General features: G+C 38.7%; 1 protein-coding gene and 1 non-coding gene across 2 annotated transcripts; one reads left to right on the top strand and one right to left on the bottom strand.

Moving 5' to 3' along the window:
• The first annotated feature begins 10,116 nt into the window (after positions 1-10,116).
• On the top strand, positions 10,117-11,718 carry LOC143567538 (uncharacterized). The gene is made up of 2 exons (XM_077053935.1): positions 10,117-10,182; positions 10,639-11,718. Exons 1-2 carry the CDS (start codon positions 10,117-10,119, stop codon positions 11,716-11,718), a joined length of 1,146 nt encoding a protein of 381 aa, XP_076910050.1.
• On the bottom strand, positions 10,475-10,580 carry LOC143567542 (small nucleolar RNA R71). Its single transcript, XR_013141432.1, has one exon. It is a non-coding gene; the product is annotated as a small nucleolar RNA R71 (small nucleolar RNA).
• Positions 11,719-20,679: the final 8,961 nt, after the last annotated feature.

Here is a 20,679-nt window from a genome sequence, read left to right as displayed (position 1 = left end):
CAGTGAATGGATCCCAGCCTATTTAAACCCATGTATCTATGATCTAATTAACGAATCAGTCCATTTTATTAAATCAATGTCCAAACTTTGTCAAATTCTCTATAGAAAACACACATTACACATAGTAAGCCCTAACTGATCGATTTGACTATATCAAAGACTAGATCCGTATAAACCTAAACCAATTAGTCATTGTTAGTTGATATCCAGGATTCTCAAGTGGTATCAGAGTTATTAGGTGTTCTGACTGGTTAGAATTGATAGTCAATTAGGTTGAATTTGGTGCTAATGGACTGAATTTGGTTTCATGTTGTATCGGACTTGAGAACTAACAAATTCGTTCAGGTTACTTGATAATAGTTATGGAATTGGATTGAGAACAAATCTATTAAGCGTTAATCAATTGTATATTGGATTAGTTATGCTTAATTGATTGAATTTGAGTAATTTTTATTTGAAACGGTTATGGCGGGATGCTACAATGGTTACGACTATTCACTTTGATTGCTTTGGGGTTAAAATTGGCTGTGAATTGGTACAAATTATGTGATTTGTGGTTGAGTATGTGATTTGGTATGGTTTTGTTATTCATTCATTACATTGTTTACTCATTCGCTACACTGTTCATTCATTCGCTTATTCATTTGTTATTCTCATTTGCTAATCTCAAGTTTTACAGATTGTCATAATCAGTCCCCATAATTTATTTGTTGACAGTTAAATCCTAAAGTTTCAAGATGACTGAATATTATTCCCTAGTTGTTCATGAGCTAAATTGAGCCTGAGCCAAGTCTAGCTCGAGCTAGCTCAGCTCGAACTCAAAATCTAAATCGAGCTAGAAATTGGTGCTTAAGCTCGGATCGGTTTCAAATCAAGCCAGCTCGGCTCGACTCGATTTGGCTCGAACTCAATTTTTTTTTGAAAATAATATGCAGCCTTCAAGATTCTTGATATCCAATTTATGTTTCTCTATAACGTTGTGTTTCGCGAGAGATTAGGGGTGGCGAACATAGCAGACAAGATAAGAGAGTGGAGATTGAGATGGTTTGGACATGTAAAGAGAAGACAGACGACGAATCCTGTTAGATCCGTAGAAAACATTACTATAGAGGGGAGGAGGCGTAGAGGACGACTGAAATTGACTTGGGATGAGAGGATTAGGCATGATTTGATAGACCTAAACCTTTCCGAAGACATGGTTGAGGATAGGAATTCGTGGAGAAGTAGAATTAAAGTTAAGGATTTTTAGAGAGAATTGAATATCTTAGGGCTTAGACTTGACTTATTTAGGTCACATACCATAATGGTATTTCCCTTACATATATTGTTATTATTATTATAATTATTATTAGCTTTTATATAGCTGTTAAACTGTGACCTTATTATTAATATTATTATAATTAGTAGTAGTTTTTATATAATTGTTAAACTTTGATTTCCTTTATTTTGCTTCATACACATGTACTTAGAGCCGAGGGTCTCTCTGGAAGCCACCTCTTTATTCCTTTGGATAGAGGTACGGTGTGCCTACATCCCACCCTCCCCAGACCCTACCTATTGCTTTGCTGTCGGTGGGATTTTACTGGGTATGATTGATTGATTGATTGATTGACAATTTATGTTTCTCTATGGTTTCTTCTGAACAGCCTTCAAGATTCTTGATATCCAATTTAACTCTTGAGTTTTAGTCAACTGTAGAGTCAAATCATCATTCAAATATTTCTGAAACTTCACTTCTTCAAGTTGCACTTGGATGCTGTTTTTATTCTGAACTCAAATCTCTAAATTATTAGCATCCAACTCACCTAGGAGAATGTTCAGGTGCCGATGACTATTAGCAAAATCATCATTCAACCCATTACATTCTTTTTGTAATGTGAAAGCTCCATAGTCACATTTGTAATGCAACAACGATGGGCTAATGACTATGAGCGGAGATTTAGAATTAATTCGGGTTATGGGATGAGAATTGAGATACGAGCGACTGATTATTTAGAATTAAGGTTAAATGAAGGAAGAATTGTGTTGGATTATTTTTGTAAGTTGTTTTGGGCTTGAATATATAAATGTGAAATGAAGCCCATGGGTCTAATTATTGGGCTGGATAATTTATATGTGTGTGTATATATATATATGAGAAATATCAAGAGAAAACTCCTTCTTAGATAGAAAACTTACAAACTTTTAAATAATTATTTTTAATAAAAAATATTTTTTTTTTAAAATTTTTTGTTTCTTCCATCATTCTTATTTTTTGTTACTCGTCACCCAAAATTAAAAAAGATAATAATAAAAAAGTCGATCTAGTGCACATATGTAAGAATGTGCAATACTCTTGTATTACACATGCGCAATAGTGTGTATTTTATATGTTCAATTGCATATATTCAATAGTGTGTATTGCATATGTGTAGTAGTGTTGTTTTATATGCTATATATATATATACACACATATTTGATACACACTATTGTATATATGCAATATAAGATTAATGCACACATCGAATACACACTAGTGCGTATGTGTAATACAACTCTAGTGCACATATGCATTAAATCGACTTTTATATATATATATAAAAGTCGATTTAATGCATATGTGCACTAGAGTTGTATTACACATACGCACTAGTGTGTATTCGATGTGTGCATTAATCTTATATTGCATATATACAATAGTGTGTATCAAATATGTGTAATAGTGTTATATTCTATGAAATACAACACTTTTGCATATATGCAATACGCACTATTGCGCATATGCACTACACGACGAGTTTTTGTTTTTATTTTTATTTTGTATTTATTTTTTTTATTTTTCTTAACAATATCATATAAGAATAATGGAAGTAAAAGGAAACAACGAAATATTTTTTTAAAAAAAAGTTCAAAATAATTCATTAGGAGTTTTTAAGTTTTCACTTTAAGAGGAGTTTTCACTTGATCCCACTATATATAGGGGTGGGATAAAGTGAAAACTCATCTTAAAGAGAAAACTTAAAAACTCATAAAGAATTATGTTTACCTTTTTAATTTTTTTATAGTTTTTTTTCATTATTCGTATATGTTGTTATTGTTCCAAAAAAAAAAAAATTTTTTTTTCCGTAACATCATTGGTGTAGTGCACTGTAATAATGTGCATTGCATATATGCAAAAGTGTGGTATTGCGTAGAGTACAACACTATTGCACATATTTGATACAAAATATTGTATATATGCAATTTAAGACTAATACGCACACCGAATACATATTAGTACGTATGTATAACACAACATTAACGCACATGTGCACTACTTCGACTTATATATATATATATATATATATATATTTTGCATATAATCCAAACTATTGCACATATACAACACACAAATATTGAATATATGCAATTGAACACTATTGTACATAAAAATATATAGTAATACACATGTGTAATACAACAGTATCGCACAGTAATACGTATGTGCATTACAACATTTATTTTTCGAGTGAAGGGTAAAAAAATATAAGAATAATGGCAAAAACGGAAATTTAAAATATTTTTTTATTTTTAATTAAAAATAATTCTTTAGGAGTTTTTAAGTTTTCTCTTGATCCTCTCCCTATATATATATATATATAATTAAACAAAAAAATTTGAGCCTATGGAACGAGCTTGAGCCAAGCTAGTTTACAATCAGGCTCGGCTCGGCTTGTTTATGATCGAGCCAATTTCAAGCGAACTTTTTCCATGTTTTTTTGAGCGATCTTCGAGCCACAAGATTTTTGAACAATTTACTCAAAACGCAGTTATGCAGACCATGCTTAATTATAACACGGAGATTGAATCTCACTTAGGAGCACCATATTTGAATCTCACTTAGGTGTCATGGAACCTGATTTTCTTTTGATGTTGGAAACTTCTTATGTTAGATCTGTTCTTGTTGTTACTGGTGTTGGCCGGGTTATGAAATTCATTGATAAGATGACGGTAGAAGAGAACAGGAGACATGATCTGGAGATCAAGACTTACTCTACTTTCACCATGGCCCTACCGGAGAATATTTTTCATCAATTTTGTGATATCACGATCTCTGCTATGTTATATGCTGCTTTAAGAGTAAGAAACATGGGAAATATCTTGCCAAATGAGATGGTGAATTATTGACTAGACACTTCTTGCTGATCCGAACCGTCACTAGCTTCACATGAATGAATCTAATAGAATTGATACAATTAAAGATGATTTGCAAGATTCATATTCTAATTTTGTGATGGTCCTCACTAACAATGGATTTTTTAAAGATCTGCGGCTTACTAGCATGCTATTTAGCGAGAGAATTCAAAAGAGAGAAAATGATATGAAGTGTCAAAGTATGGCTCATCAAGATCTAACTTTATATGGTGGAACTACTCTGGTGAGCAAGACAGCCTCTACACCTATCACAACTTTTAATACTCAGAGTGGTCATTCTACCTCACCACCTGTGTCATTTCAAGAGCCTAAAGCAAGTTATCCTAGCCAAAGTTCTTTAAGTCTAGGAAATCATTTTGAAGCCTCAAGCTCTAAGCCTCCAAAATCACCACCAAATGTTAATTTGAAATAAGCCGAACAACATTTTGCTTTCATGGGAGCATTCATGTCTTCATATGAATAACTGATGGGAAGCAAGGTTGTCAATTGTAACATGACTGATGCAGATTATTGATCAAATCAACCCTGATGATTTGGAGTTCACGGATCTAAAATAGATCATGGAAATGATTGTGTGGAAGATAAAAGAAGTGTATGCAGATAACTGAAAATGATCTTTATACTATGAGCAAGAGCATTGGTTTTGATAGACAGAAGGTGAAATGCTATAATTATGAAGAATTTGGTCACTTTGCAAAGGAGTGTGACAAACCCAGAAGAGAGTACACTCCTAACAAGACTCAAGATAGAGACTCAGGTTCTCAAAAGAAGTTTAGCAATAGAGAGCTATGAGAAGTAAACCCACATAAGACTTTGGAACATGCTAATAAGAATGCATTTAAAGCAATGATATCTCAAACTTCTGAAGGGGTTGATTGGCCAAGTAAGTTGTTGGGATAATCGAGTGATCAACATCAACCAAATTTGTATTGATTTAGGTGGTCAAGAATTGATTGATGACAAGAAGAAGAGTGTATTGATTGAATAATCTGACTCAGACTCAAATAGTTACACTGAAGATTTAGAAGGAGAGCTTATCCAAGATTCAAGTGCTGATCAACATGATTTGTTCGCCTGCATGGTTGAGATTGAAGAGGTAAGTTCTATTTCTTGTAACTCATCAAAATCGCAATCATCTGACACTAATGAGTCTGATGGTTCAGTTGTGACTGAATGTATTTCTTATGCTGAGAATATCTCCAAGTTAGAGGGATTTGATAACCACAGTCAAACTTTTAGTTATCAAAATTGCTACTCTAAGAGATAACTATCGTGTCTTGCTTGAAAATGAGAAACAATTTAAATTGAAAATTGATGATTTAAATAATAATAATAATAATAATAATAATAATAATGACTTAAAAGCTGATGTTTTAATCAAGCAAGATGTGATAAATCTTCAATTTGATGAGATCATCAAAGAGAGATCTAAGATTACTGAACTTCAGAATGAAATTTTGGAATTAAATAGAAAACTCGATAGTTCAAAAACTCATCATTTCTCTTGAATAACATTAGTGATGTGAATAACATTCATCCTCAAGGAATAAAACAAGGCATTGGTTTTGTTGAGGTTCCTACTCCTTTTGGTCATAATTATACCAAAATGCATGACATGGAGAAACTTAAGAAAGTGGATATTTCTTATCAATTGTCTATTGATCCTCCTATGAAGGAAACTTCGGAAAAATCTGTAAATGAGGAGAATGTTGTTCTTAACAAATAATTCAAGAAAAGTGATGAAAAGAAATTCCAAAAGTTTACTTCAAAAGTAATCTTGTATTTACTGCTAGTGATGACCATGCAACCTTCAAGGAGGTGTTTGAATCGGTTGTGATTCCAAAGAATGAAAATATTTCTTTAGAAAATCATATTCTTTGTGAACCACAAAGTGTTGACAAATCAAACACCGGTTAAACAAAAAAATTGAGTTACCCTAAAGAAACTTGAGAGTAAGGAAGTTTATGAAAATGGTGAGAAATCAAGAAATTTGAAGGTTTACAAGCTAAAGGGTATCGATTAGCTTATAGTTGATGCAATCTTTCATTAGCTCTTGTAAAACCTGAATGTGTTGAGAAGGTTTATGACTGTGGTAACCCTTTGTCTCATGAGTCTATAATACCTATTGGGGAAATCAAAAAGGTTGAAATCTAAACCCCAAAAGGAATCTAGACCAATTGTATTTCAACAAAACAATCTTGTAAAGGCTCTGATGTGCTTAACAACTTCGCAAATTGTTCTAATCTTGAGTTTATCAAACAAAAACAAGCTAAGATTGAAAACTCACAGTTTGAGATTGATTCATCTTCTGAACCTGAGGTTTCACCAACACGACCTGTTTCACCTTTTAAACTTGTTGAAAGGAGAACTTATTTCTATTGTGGTGTAAGAAGCCATGCTGCAATAAACTATGAAACTAGGGTGTTTGAAAATGAGAAACTTTTAAACAAGGATAAAACAACATTGATTAAAGGTATTTTGAGAAGAGAACCGGTTCAAGTTAAGTCATGTGTGAATCAAAAGGGTGTTATTTAGGGTAATAAAACTAAAATTGTGATTGATGTTAAGTGTTAGACAGGAAAGGTTGTGAATGACTCAAAGTACAAACAAGTTGAGTTGGTTAAACCTGTTTGTAAAAGATTAAAAATAATGTTATAAATGAGAAACATCTTGTTGCATATGATGAAACTTCTGATGGTTCAAAACTAATCAAAAGGTCAAAGATAACTTTAACCTTTGGACATTTCTAGAAGTTACACCAACATGCCAAGAAAAAAAAAAAAAAAAAATAAAAAAAAAAGAAAAACAATGATGTGCTCCATGTTAATGATTTACCAACATGGAAACCAAAAGTTTTTATCACTGAAAGGGTAACTAAAATTAAACCCGAGACTAAGGCTTGGGTTACATCTTCATACTAATATTTTTCATTTACGTGTGCAGAGTTCATCCAAATGCATTAATAGTTAAAAATGGATTGTTGATAGTTGATGCTCTCGGCACATAACCGGAAATCTTAATATCCTTACCGAAGTGAAAGACGTTCAAGGAGGTTACGTAGCCTTTACGGGTAATGATGTAACACAAAGTGTACATCTTATTGGATCGAATTAACCTCATATTTATACAGAACTCCATGCAACTTTATTGTTTTAAGTACTTATTTGAGTTATTTGTGAATTTGCAGGTCCGGGCGCTTGCCCGACAAAGAAAACATGAAAAGATGGCGTTTCGGAGGCAAAAATAGCATTCTGCCAGACCTGCACGACCGTGCGGACGCCCGTGCAAGACCACGCACGACCGTGCGTGACCGTGCCGATGACCTTTCCAGAACAGAGAAATCTGACCTTTTGGTCAGACTAAAGCCGGGAGTTGACTTTCCACTTATATGCACGACCATGCATGCCCGTGCATGGGCCCATGCCAGAGGTCCAGAAAGCATAAATACACCTCCATTAACTCTATATTAAGTGTGGAGCCTTAGGGGAATTCTCTGAAATTGCTGGAAATTTGTTGTGTGTTTGTTAGAGAGAATTCAAGGCTTCCATCTTGCATGATAATCCTTTCAAGTAGCAATCATCATTCATCTTAGTTTGCAATCTTTTGTTCTTGACAATGTTTTGTAAGATTACTTTGATTTTGGTTGTTGTATTAAGCCTTATGGGCTAAATACTCTTGTAAATTAGATTATGTTGAAGCTTTTGCTTATGTGATATTTATCTATGCATGATTTTGGCAAGTTGGTGTTCTTCAAGGTTATGACATGTTCTTGGATAGAGTTTAATGGTTGAATGCTTGTTTAATTCCTAATCTTGTTAGTTTGATAGATGCTTACCCTTAATATGTTGGAAAACTATGTGTTGAGTATTTTTTTATGAACTTAGTTGTGTATGCATACTTTGTTTATATAACTAAGTTAGGAATGACTAGTGGAAATTAACTTGGTTATGAATTTTAACAAGTATAAACCTATCACTTGATATTGGAAAATTGTATGGTGATAATATGATTCTTTGAGTTAGTTGATGTTTGCTAGAGATTAAGGCCATAATCATTTGTTTATATTTCGCTAATTTGAGAGACTCATGTGTTTAACTAGTGTTCTTGAACTTGTCTATTTTCCATGATTTTAGGTGGTTAGTTTGTTGTGTTCATGCTAGCTTTCCTCTAATTGTGAGATTAGGTAGTTTTGACAAACTTACTAATCTATGGTTAATAACTTGTTGAATACCCATCATGATGTTTTGTTGTTAGTATTAGGTTTCCTTGATTGGAATTTGATATTGATGCTTAATACACGATGTTTGCCATTATCATTGTCATTTTGTCACTAAGTTTAAGTGGATGCATAGTCTAAGTAGCTTTGTTTGGATATATTGTTAGTTGTATTTTATTTGCTTTACCATTGTTGTATGCTAGTTTAGTAATTTGAACAAATTTCTTAGATTGTTTGTTTGGTGAAATTAATTACAAATATTTAGTATCAAAAGTTAGCTGTGTCCATGGATTGACACTCGGTTCTTACTGATACTTTGCTACAAATGATAAGTACACTTGCCTTTCGTGTGTGGTTTGGTCGTTGGTGAAAACCATTTTTAAAACCCGATTTGTGTGAAGTTTTTATTCAAATTTTATATATATATTCGCACACGTCAAGTTTTTGGCGCTGTTGCAGGGGACACGGTGTTTTACTTTTGAAAACGATATGAGTAATTGATTTGCGTTGTTGATATTTTTGCTTATGTTATTTTAGTCTATTTCATTTTTATTCATCTTGTTTTTATTTTTATCTTTATTTTTAGGAAGTTTTCCGTGTCTTGTTTCGTTCCATTCCGCGTTTCCTCCGGGTGATGCATGTCCGGAGGAAACGCGGAATGGAACGAAACAAGACACGGAAAACTTCCTAAAAATAAAGATAAAAATAAAAACAAGATGAATAAAAATGAAATAGACTAAAATAACATAAGCAAAAATATCAACAACGCAAATCAATTACTCATATCGTTTTCAAAAGTAAAACACCGTGTCCCCTGCAACAGCGCCAAAAACTTGACGTGTGCGAATATATATATAAAATTTGAATAAAAACTTCACACAAATCGGGTTTTAAAAATGGTTTTCACCAACGACCAAACCACACACGAAAGGCAAGTGTACTTATCATTTGTAGCAAAGTATCAGTAAGAACCGAGTGTCAATCCATGGACACAGCTAACTTTTGATACTAAATATTTGTAATTAATTTCACCAAACAAACAATCTAAGAAATTTGTTCAAATTACTAAACTAGCATACAACAATGGTAAAGCAAATAAAATACAACTAACAATATATCCAAACAAAGCTACTTAGACTATGCATCCACTTAAACTTAGTGACAAAATGACAATGATAATGGCAAACATCGTGTATTAAGCATCAATATCAAATTCCAATCAAGGAAACCTAATACTAACAACAAAACATCATGATGGGTATTCAACAAGTTATTAACCATAGATTAGTAAGTTTGTCAAAACTACCTAATCTCACAATTAGAGGAAAGCTAGCATGAACACAACAAACTAACCACCTAAAATCATGGAAAATAGACAAGTTCAAGAACACTAGTTAAACACATGAGTCTCTCAAATTAGCGAAATATAAACAAATGATTATGGCCTTAATCTCTAGCAAACATCAACTAACTCAAAGAATCATATTATCACCATACAATTTTCCAATATCAAGTGATAGGTTTATACTTGTTAAAATCAAATGATTATGGCCTTAATCTCACCCAGTCCTGATCTTGTTTCTCCCTTTTCTGAACCCGAGCGACATCTTCGAGAAGGTTTGAGGAGGAGAGAACGAGAAATTGCCGAGGTTATTGAAAAAGAAGTTGCGGAGGACGACGCGAATCCCGAGGTTGAAGAAATGGCGGACCCGAACAATTAAGGTCACATGGACGACTTCGCCAAGCCGTCACTTAATGGCTATGGCAGCGGTGTTAAGGAGCCCGAGATTACCGTGAGTTTCGAGGTCAAGTCGAGTATTATTCATATGGTCGAAAATTCTGTTTCTTTCCATGGCCTCTCGAACGAGGACCCTCATTCTCATGTTGCGTATTTCTTTCAATTATGTGCGACATTCAAAATTCAGGGGTGTACGGACGATGCTGTGAGACTCTGACTTTTTCCATTCTCACTTCGCGGGGCTGCCTTGGAGTGGTTAGAGGCACTCCCTTCCGGTTCCATCACCACTTGGGATCAATTGGTTGACCAGTTTCTTCATCAGTACTTTCCACCTGATAAAACTGCTAGATATCGGTCAAAAATCACTAGTTTCCATGTGGAAGATGATGAGTCACTGCATGCTGCATGGGAGAGGTTTAAGGGCTTGTTGAGAAAATGCCCTCATCACGGTTTGAGTCGTGGACTTCAGTGTCGTACGTTCTTTGATGCTTTATCTGGAGCACATAAGTAGGCCGTTGATCAGGTTGCGGGAGGAGATTTCGGTAGATGTACTCCTAATGAGGCTTTGGATGTCCTGGAGCGAGCTGCTAAGAAGAGTTTTGCATATATTCTGCCTCGTAGTATCCCTTCCACTAAGGGTGTTCTTCATGTCGATTCTAATACCCTTGTTTCCGCTCAGTTGGAAGCCTTGACCAAAAGATTTGACCAGATGCAATCCGATCTGGTTAAGTCTAGCTCTCGTTGTGGGGTGTGTGACGGGAAACACCAGACCAGTCAGTGCCAGCAGGCCATGGTGGTGGAGGATGTTGACTTTGTGGGCCGCCAAAACAATGCCTACAACAACTCCTATAACTCGGGAAGGAGAAACCACCCAAATTTCAGCTGGAAAGATGGTGGTGGTAGTCAGAGTCAAAATCAAAAGCCACCAGGGTTTGACCGAAATCCGAATTACCAAAATCAACCCCAGAACCAATCTTACCAGCAAAAGCCTCAGTTTCAGGGTTCCAGCAGTAGTGGTCAGTCTAGTGGTGGGTCTAGTGTTGAAAATATTTTGACTCAGCTTTTGGCTAAAACCGAGACCTCAAACAAACTAGCTGAACAGAGGAACCTGAAGATTGATGAGACTCTCCGGAGACACGATCTTGAGTTGAGGAATCAGAAAGCATCCATTCAGACCATTGAGAATCAGGTTGGACAGATTGCTCAGCTCCTCTCTGCGAGACCACAGGGTAGCCTTCCGAGTAACACCGAGATTAATCCGAATGCCGAGGCTAAGGCGATTACCTTGAGGAGTGGTAGATCCACCATTCCTGTTGATGCATCGGTTTCCACACCAAAACCAATTGCCGATGAGATCGAGACTGAGACTCCTGGTGAGGTGCACCTGAGGTTAACCCCAGAAAGTACCGCACAAACCAGTGAGCCAGTCAGGACTTATGTTCCTCCCATTCCTTACCTAGGCCGTTTGAAGAAGCAGAAGATGGAAGAGCAGTATGGGCAATTCTTAGAACTTTTTAAGCATCTTCACATTAATCTTCCGTTTCTCGATGCGTTGAATGAAATGCCTAAGTATGCTAAGTTTCTGAAATAGGTCCTCTCGAATAAGAAGAAATTAGAGGAGCTTTCTTGTGTGACTTTGAATGAGGAGTGTTCAGCGGTTCTTCAGAATAAACTGTCCAAAAAAATAACCGATCCGGGCAGTTTTACCATTCCATGTTTGATCGGTAGTTTGTCGGTTAGTAACGCTTTAGCCGACCTAGGTGCTAGCATAACTTGATTCCTTAGGTGAGCCTAAGCCTACTCGCATGAGCATTCATGCCGACTGCTCGTTGAAATACCCGAGAAGTATAGTTGAGAATATGCTTGTGAAAATCGACAAATTTTTGTTTCCTGTTGACTTTGTGATTTTGGACATGGATGAGGATAAAAATGTACCACTCATCTTAGGTCGTCCTTTCCTAGCCACTGCTAGAGCTCTCATCGATGTCTACACCGACAGACTCACTCTTAGAGTTGGAGACGAGGAGGTTACCTTTGATATTGAGAGATCCATGCGCCATCCACACGATCATGATGACGTGCTCTACATTGATACCATTGATTCTTGCGTTTGTGTGCACATACAGGACACGTGTGAGGAGGACTCTTTGGATACTCAGTTGTGTTTTAGAGAGGTTTCTGACTTGGTCAGTGGACCTCTGATTGAGGAGTTGGTCTGTGGTGTAGATCACGAGCCTCCTGAGTGTTTAGAGAGGATTGAGCATGTTGATCGCATTGCCGAGCCTTAGGCAAAACCTTCTATTGTGGACCCACCATCTATCGAGCTAAAGGAACTCCCGTCCCATTTGGAGTATGCCTTTTTGGAGGATGGGTCCCGCTTGCCTGTTATCATTTCTGCTAGTTTGTCGAGCGAGGAGAAGGTGAAGTTGCTCACGGTTCTGAAGAGGCACAAGCACGCGATCGCCTGGAAGATCATGGATATAAAAGGGATCAGTCCATCGTTTTGTACCCATAAGATCTTGAAGGAGGAGGAGTACAAACCCGTGGTGCAGCTCCAACGGCGTCTCAACCCTAATATGCAAGACGTTGTGAAGAAAGAGGTCATCAAGCTTCTCGATGCTGGATTGATTTATCCGATCTCTGATTCCCCATGGGTGAGCCCGGTGCAGGTCGTCTCGAAAAATGGCGGTATGACAGTTGTTGTGAATGAGAAAAATGAGTTGATTTCTACACGTACCGTCATGGGATGGAGAGTTTGCATTGACTACCGCAAACTCAACGATGCCACGAGGAAAGACCATTTTCCACTCCCCTTCATTGACCAGATGTTGGAGCGACTGTCGGGAAAGATGTACTATTGCTTTCTTGATGGCTTCTCGGGATACTTTCAGATCCCCATCTCTCCTGAGGATCAGGAGAAGATGACATTCACATGTCCCTATGGCACATTCGCCTACCGGCGGATGCCCTTTGGACTGTGTAATGCCCCAGCCACGTTTCAGAGACGCATGTTGGCGATTTTTCATGATATGATCGAGGACTCCATGGGGTTTTTCATGGACGACTTTTCTGTTTTCGGGAGTTCTTTTGATCATTGCTTGAGAAATGTGGAGAGAATGTTGGCCCGATATGAGGAGGCCAACCTTGTTCTTAATTGGGAGAAATGCCACTTCATGGTGAAGGAGGGCATTGTGTTAGGGCATAAGATTTCACAGGCGGGGCTTGAGGTTGATCGAGCCAAAATTGATACCATTTCGAAGCTTCCGCCACCGAACTCGGTGAAGTCTATTAGGAGTTACTCAGTCACGCGGGATTTTATTGGCGATTCATAAAGGACTTTTCCCAAATCGCCCGCCCGATGACGAAACTCCTCAAGAAAGATGCCCCATTTGTTTTCTCCTCTGAATGTCTTTGGGCGTTCGAGCTTTTGAAGGAGAAATTGGTGAATGCCCCTATCATGGTTGCCCCCGACTGGTCCTTACCTTTCGAGTTGATGTGTGACGAGAGTGACTTTGCAGTCGGGGCGGTCTTAGGTCAAAGGTGGGATAAGCATTTTCCCCCGATTTATTATGCGAGTAGGACACTGAACGATGCGTAGGAGCATTACACGACCACTGAAAAGGAGCTCCTTGCTGTTGTCTTCGCATTCGATAAATTTCGGTCTTATCTTGTCCTTTCTAAGACCATTGTGTTCACGGATCATGCAGCCCTTCGTTATCTGTTCAGTAAACAAGATGCGAAGCCGAGACTTATTCGTTGGATTTTACTGCTGCAGGAGTTTGACATTGAGATCCGTGACAAAAAGGGTGCTGAAAATGTCGCGGCTGACCATCTCTCCCGTCTTGAGTTCTTAGCTTCATCGGAACAAGTGGGATCCACATAAATGACAATTTCCCCCACGAGTTCCTCATGCATATCGAGACACGGGATGAGGATCATCCTTGGTTCGCTGACATTGCAAATTTTCTTGCTAGTGGGATCGTGCTTAAGGGTCTTACTCACCAGAAAAAGAAGAAATTCTTTTATGATGTTAAGCATTACTTTTGGGAGGATCCTTACTTGTTTGGTGTTGGTGCCGATCAGCTCGTGCGTAGGTGTGTGTATGGTGATGAGGCTCGAAAGATCTTGAAACACTGCCACGAGGGCCCGACCGGAGGACACCATGGAGCCACATCCACGGCAAAGAATGTCTTTGACGCCGGTTTCTTCTGGCCAACCATCTTCCGTGATGCTTATGACATGGTGCAGTCTTGTGATACTTGCCAAAGGGCGAGCAACATCTCATCACGAGATGAGATGCCCCAGCGACCGATTTAGGTCGCGAGGTTTTTGATGTCTGAGGCATCGACTTCATGGGACCTTTCCTGACTTCTTTTAGCCATCGTTACATCCTAGTAGCCGTTGATTACGTTTCGAAATGGGCCGAGGTGCAAGCCTTGCCCACAAATGATGCTAGGTCGGTGGTGAAATTCTTGAATAAGTTGTTCTCTCACTTTGGTGCCCCCAAAGCACTGATCAGTGACCGAGGGACACATTTTTGTAATGCCTAGTTGGAAAAGGCATTGTCCCGGTATGGTGTCCATCATCGCTTCTCTACACCATATCACCCGCAGATGAGTGGGCAGGTTAAGGTCACGAATCGGGGCATCAAGAGGATTTTAGAGAAGACGGTTAGTCTGAACCGCAAGGATTGGTCCGAAAAATTAGATGAGGTACTGTGGGCTTTCCGTACCGCCTACAAGACATTGATTTGTACGACACCGTTCAAATTGGTGTACAGGAAAGCGTGTCATCTCCATGTTGAGCTCGAGCATAAGGCATATTGGGCATTGAAATGTGCGAATCTTGATCTTGCATGCACGGGTAAAAACAAGATGGGTCAGTTGCATGAGCTTGAGGATTTGAGAGGCCAAACTTATGAGAATTCAGGGATTTACAAGGAGAGGATCAAGAAGCTTCAGGACGCCCGGTTGAAGGACCACAAACAATTCCAAGCGGGCGATCGTGTTTTACTTTACAATTCTCGTCTTCGTTTATTCCCCAGGAAGTTGAAATCTTGATGGTCCAGCCCCTTTAGTGTGAGACAGGTGTTCGAGTACGGTACCGTTGAGATTGGCCATGAGGATGGACGCATCTTCAAGGTGAACAGTCACCGTTTGAAACATTATTTGGGTTAGTTGGTCGAGACTGTTTTGGAGGTTGTTAACCTCCACCCCATGATCTAGTGTGGGGAGTGTGAGTCTAGCTATCGACTCCGTAAAAATTTAGCATGTTTAGGACTTTGTAGATTTTCGCGTGTTTGTTTTATTCTTGTTTGTTTTCGAAGAGTTAAGCTATCTTTGTTTCTTTCTGGTTTCGTTCTTTGAGCGAAAGATTATGGGTTAGGGCTCATAATGGTCAGAATCGGGAACCATTTTGGTTTGGAATTGAGTGGAATACTGCCAAGTTCGCAAAATGGAAATTGGTAGCCAAAAACGACAACACACGAGCTCATGCACGGTCCCGCACGGCCGTGCGGTTTTGTCTAGGGAACCGTGCAGACGGTTTTTATCAGTTTTATACCCTACCTACCCCCATTTTCATCCATTCCACTCTTCCAAACCTACGATTTTGACCCCTTAGCCCCTGACTCTTGCTCTCCACCGAATTTTCACACCAAAGGTATGTTTAATCTTCCTTTCCATCTTCCCTTTCCTTGTCTTTGTAAATTCTAGGGTTTGTTCTTGAAGAAATTGGGGATTTTCTAACCCTAACAATTTTGGGTTGGATTTGCCATAATTTCTTGTTGTTTTGGTTAGTTTGAGGGTTGTTTTTGACTGCATTGGGCTTGATTGCATTGATTTTGGTCAATTGGGGTGTTTTCCGACGACAAACCGCCGTCTGCACAGTCTCTGTTACTATTGCACGACCGCCGGCATGGTCCCGCACGGCCATGCATGGTGGTTTTGTCGTCGGAATTTTGCTGGCCTAATCTGGACAGATTTCGCCGAGTTGCACAGTCGCCGACATGGTCCCGCACAGCCGTGCATGGTCATTTTTCCGGCCAGAATTCCCCAGTTGACCAGTTTGTTCTCTGAAGCCCCTATGCATGGTCCTGTTAGTTCGCACTGCCTTGTACTGCTTTTGGCATGACCATGCCAAAGAGTTAATCAACCCGTTTCTCATTTTCTTTTGTCCATTTTTGCTTATTCATCTCTTGTTTGACAGATGTCAGGCCGTAGGCACCCGTTCTGCCGGTTTACTGGGAATGATGCCAGGAGCAGCACCACTCGTGAACGTTTCGCTGAACTGTTGCCGAGGAGGGGTAAATTTGTGATGGGACGCATCCCGTGCTATGAGACGCTGGAACATATAAACCAGCGCGAGCGTTTTGATGCATTGCTTACAGCACTGTGGAGGTGCCTTCTCTTTTTTCGTCGGCCCATCTTTCTAGAGCTTACTTTGGAGTTCTTGTCTTCCTTCTTTATGGACCCCCTGATTATGGATCCTCATGACAGTAATAATGGGGTCGGGTTTCTTTTGGGGGGAAAGTGGTATACGTGGTCGCTCGCCACCCTGGCTAGCACCATGGGTCTTTATTCCGATGAGGAGATTAAGACTGATATGTTTGACGGGTTGAGGGATTTCCCGAGTACGAAGGAGAGGCACGCCTTTTGGATGCGGGTTACTGGAGAACCGCATGACGGCCGTTCGTTAAAGGCCACAGTACTTTTAGACCCCCTACACTGCCTATTGCATCATTGTGTTCTTTATTGCATTGGGGCCCGCGGTGATAGTGTGGGCAATGTCGTGACTAGGGATCTTTTTCACTTATTTTGCATTATTGACAGGCACGATTCTAATATTGGGTTTAGTGTGGCCAATGTTTCAGTCGAGCGGGTGGGTCCACTTCTGGTAGTTCCATTTGTGCTGGGATGCTCATCACTGAGCTCACCCATCGACTTGGAGTTATGGACTTACCGGCTGCTCGGAATTTGACGATGATGGGCGAGGGGATTCTCATGGATATGTCCCGACTCCGGGCAATGAGGATTGTGAGGGCGGTAGGGAACCGGACCAGATTGGTTGACAGGCAGGGTTGCATTTGGGACCTGCTACCCCCTGCTGATCACGATGAAAAGTATGGTCAGGAGGAGCCACAGCCAGGTCCGATACCGCTGGACTATGAACATCTATGGCAGAAGTTTGACCAGTTAAGCCTCAACCAGGAGCAGTTCTAGCTTGCTCAGGAGCAGATCCGGCTGAGCAGATCGATCAGTGGGGCCTGATCGACTATTACACCGATTACACACGCCGAGGCGTCAAGTGGTTGTACACATACGGTCAGGCCCACGCTACACACAGCGGTTTCACGATTCCTCATGCACCTTCATGGTCCTACGGCGCTTCATCGAGTCACCTTTCAGGCATGCAGCTTCCCCTCTTTGACGTGCAGTTCTCCTCGCCTGGTCCTTCCATTGGCCCGTTCTTTGACCACCCTCCGAGCCCTCTAGTGCAGCCTGGCCAGTTCACCATGCCCGCCGATCCGTATGGTGCTTCCCTGTTCGCGAACTGGGACCCGGAGCCTACTGGCTCAGTATTCGATAACATGAATGATGATTAGCAGTTTCTTTTTATTTGTGTTTTCTAGACTTTGGTAGTTCTCATTGTATTTTGTAGACTTTTCTTTTCTCTTTCGTGTTTATGATGAATGCTATCTTTGGATGTGTTTTGGATTGTATTTTGCATTCTGTTGTGTTGCTGTGGTTTTGTCTTGTCTTGCTTTGTCATTGCAGGTGGTCCTATTGCACAATTGGCGTTGCCGGATTTTCACTTGGATCTAACCGGGTCTCTGGTCTAGCAGTTTTGCATTTTTCTGGGGAGTTTTCTGTTATCTCTTTTGCACATACTTTTATAGTTTTTTGTTGTGCAACGAGGGCGTTGCACAATTCAAGTGTGGGGAGGGAATTTTGTGAACTTTGTTTGTCCAAACTTAAAATTTTTTACAAAACTCTTACGGAAATTTTTGTAGCAAATAATAACCACTAAGCAATTTTAATTCAACTTTAATTAGTTTGTTAAAGCATAAATCTTTAAGACATTTAAGCCGAAAATCTTTAAAAAGACATACCTTTAAGCATGACAAACAAGACTCACATTCTTATCTTGCAAAATTTACCCAATCCGCCCGTTTCCGTGAGTTTGCCTCGTCAGTTATTTTTGCTCATATTTTGCGGGCAATTGAGTGAGCCGGGTGATTATTGTAAGGTAGAACTTGTTTTTTTTGGGATTGCATTTTAAAACCATATACATATACATGGCATAAACCATTGAGGAATTTAGGATAAACCCTTTGTCTAGCCATTTTTCCATTTATATTTTCCTTACACACATTATTCGCTTAGTAGCCCATGTTTAGCCTTTTCCCGTGTTTTTTCTATTTCACCCTATTTTTATCGCCACTTAGCCATATAGCCTTTTATGTTTTCACCCATTTTTGGTTAGAAATCCGGTTCGACTAAGTTAGTTAGTTTATTTTTGTATTTCTTTCATATTGTATTTTTTTCACTTGGGAAAGCACAATGCTATCTTCCAAGTTTGTATGTAAAGTTTTTAGGTGTTAAAAAAAAAACCTTATAAGAAAAGAAGAGAAATTTATGAAGTTAGTTCATATTTTAGGTGAAACTTTATTTCAAAGAGCAATTTTTGGTTTGTTATTTCTCGGCCTATTTATACCTTTTAGTTTAGTTAGTTAGATTTTGTTTTATAGCTAACTTAGTTCCGGATTTTCTAGCCGTTTAGCCACTTTTCCCAAAAATTCCTCACCCTAACCCTAAGCCAAGTTACAACCCTCAAGTACTCGTGTTTTATGCCATGTATGTGTCAGTTTGATTTGACCCATAAACAAGCCTATGCCTTGCTTAGTCATCGTCTTGACATCGAGTGTTCTCAACATGCACTATTACACGCATGATCACTAAATATAGCCGAGTGTATGAGTGAACATTGTGAGGTTTGCAAGGTGGGAATGTGATGAAAAATTTGTAATGTTCTCTAGATTATGTCTTCATTCTTATTAGGCTTGTTTGGATATATATACAATGCTTACTTGATTTATTAAAGAATTGAATGACTATTGCTTGCGGGTTATTATTGCTATTGTGGAGTTTGTTTTATTTTCTTAAGGACAAGCAAAGTTCAAGTGTGGGGATGTTTGATGTAACACAAAGTGTACAACTTATTGTATCGAATTAACCTCATATTTACACCGAACTCATGCAAATTCATTGTTTTAGGTACTTATTTGAGTTATTTGTGAATTTGCAGGTCCAGGCGCCCGCCCGACAAAGAAAACACGAAAAGATGGTGTTTCGAAGGCAAAAAATAACATTCTGCCAGACCTGCACGACCGTGCATTCCCGTGCGGACGCCCGTGCAAGACCACGAACGACCGTGCGTGACCGTGCCGATGACCATTCCAGAATAGAGAAATCTAACCTTTTGGTCAGACTAAAGCCGGGAGTTGACTTTCCACTTATATGCACGACCGTGCATGCCCGTGCATGGGCCCGTGCCAGACGTCCAGAAAGCATAAATACACCTCCATTACCTCCATTTCAAGTGTGGAGCCTTAGGGGAATTCTCTGAAATTGCTGGAAATTTGTTGTGTGTTTGTTAGAGAGAATTCAAGGCTTCCATCTTGCATGATCATCCTTTCAAGTAGCAATCATTATTCATCTTAGTTTGCAATCTTTTGTTCTTGACAATGTTTTGTAAGATTACTTTGATTTTGGTTGTTGTATTAAGCCTTATGGGCTAAATACTCTTGTTACTTAGATTATGTTGAAGCTTTTGCTTATGTGATATTTATCTATGCATGATTTTGGCAAGTTGGTGTTCTTCAAGTTTATGACATGTTCTTGGATAGAGTTTAAGGGTTGAATGCTTTTTTAATTCCTAATCTTGTTAGTTTGATAGATGCTTAGCCATAATATGTTGGAAAACTATGTGTTGAGTATTTGTTTATAAACTTAGTTATGTATGCATACTTTGTTTATATCACTAAGTTAGGAATGACTAGTGGAAATTAACTTGGTTATGAATTTTAACAAGTATACAACCTATCACTTGATATTGGAAAATTGTATGGTGATAATATGATTCTTTGAGTTAGTTGATGTTTGCTAGAGATTAAGGCCATAATCCTTAGTTTATATTTCCCTAATTAGAGAGACTCATGTGTTTAACTAGTGTTCTTGAACTTGTCTATTTTACATGATTTTAGGTAGTTAGTTTGTTGTTTTCATGCTAGCTTTCCTCTAATTGTGAGATTAGGTAGTTTTGACAAACTTACTAATCTATGGTTAATAACTTGTTAAATACCCATCATGATGTTTTGTTGTTAGTATTAGGTTGCCTTGATTGGAATTTGATATTGATGCTTAATACATGATTTTTGGCATTATCATTGTCATTTTGTCACTAAGTTTAAGTTGATGCATAGTCTAAGTAGCTTTGTTTGGATTGATTGCTAGTTGTATTTTATTTGCTTTACCATTGTTGTATGCTAGTT

Source organism: Bidens hawaiensis, unplaced genomic scaffold, assembly GCF_021521415.1.
Source record: "Bidens hawaiensis isolate Kalapana, Puna unplaced genomic scaffold, B.hawaiensis_p1.1 tig00023424_1, whole genome shotgun sequence".
In the NCBI taxonomy this organism is placed as follows: Eukaryota; Viridiplantae; Streptophyta; class Magnoliopsida; order Asterales; family Asteraceae; genus Bidens; species Bidens hawaiensis.
This window is presented reverse-complemented; position numbering and strand designations above follow the sequence as displayed.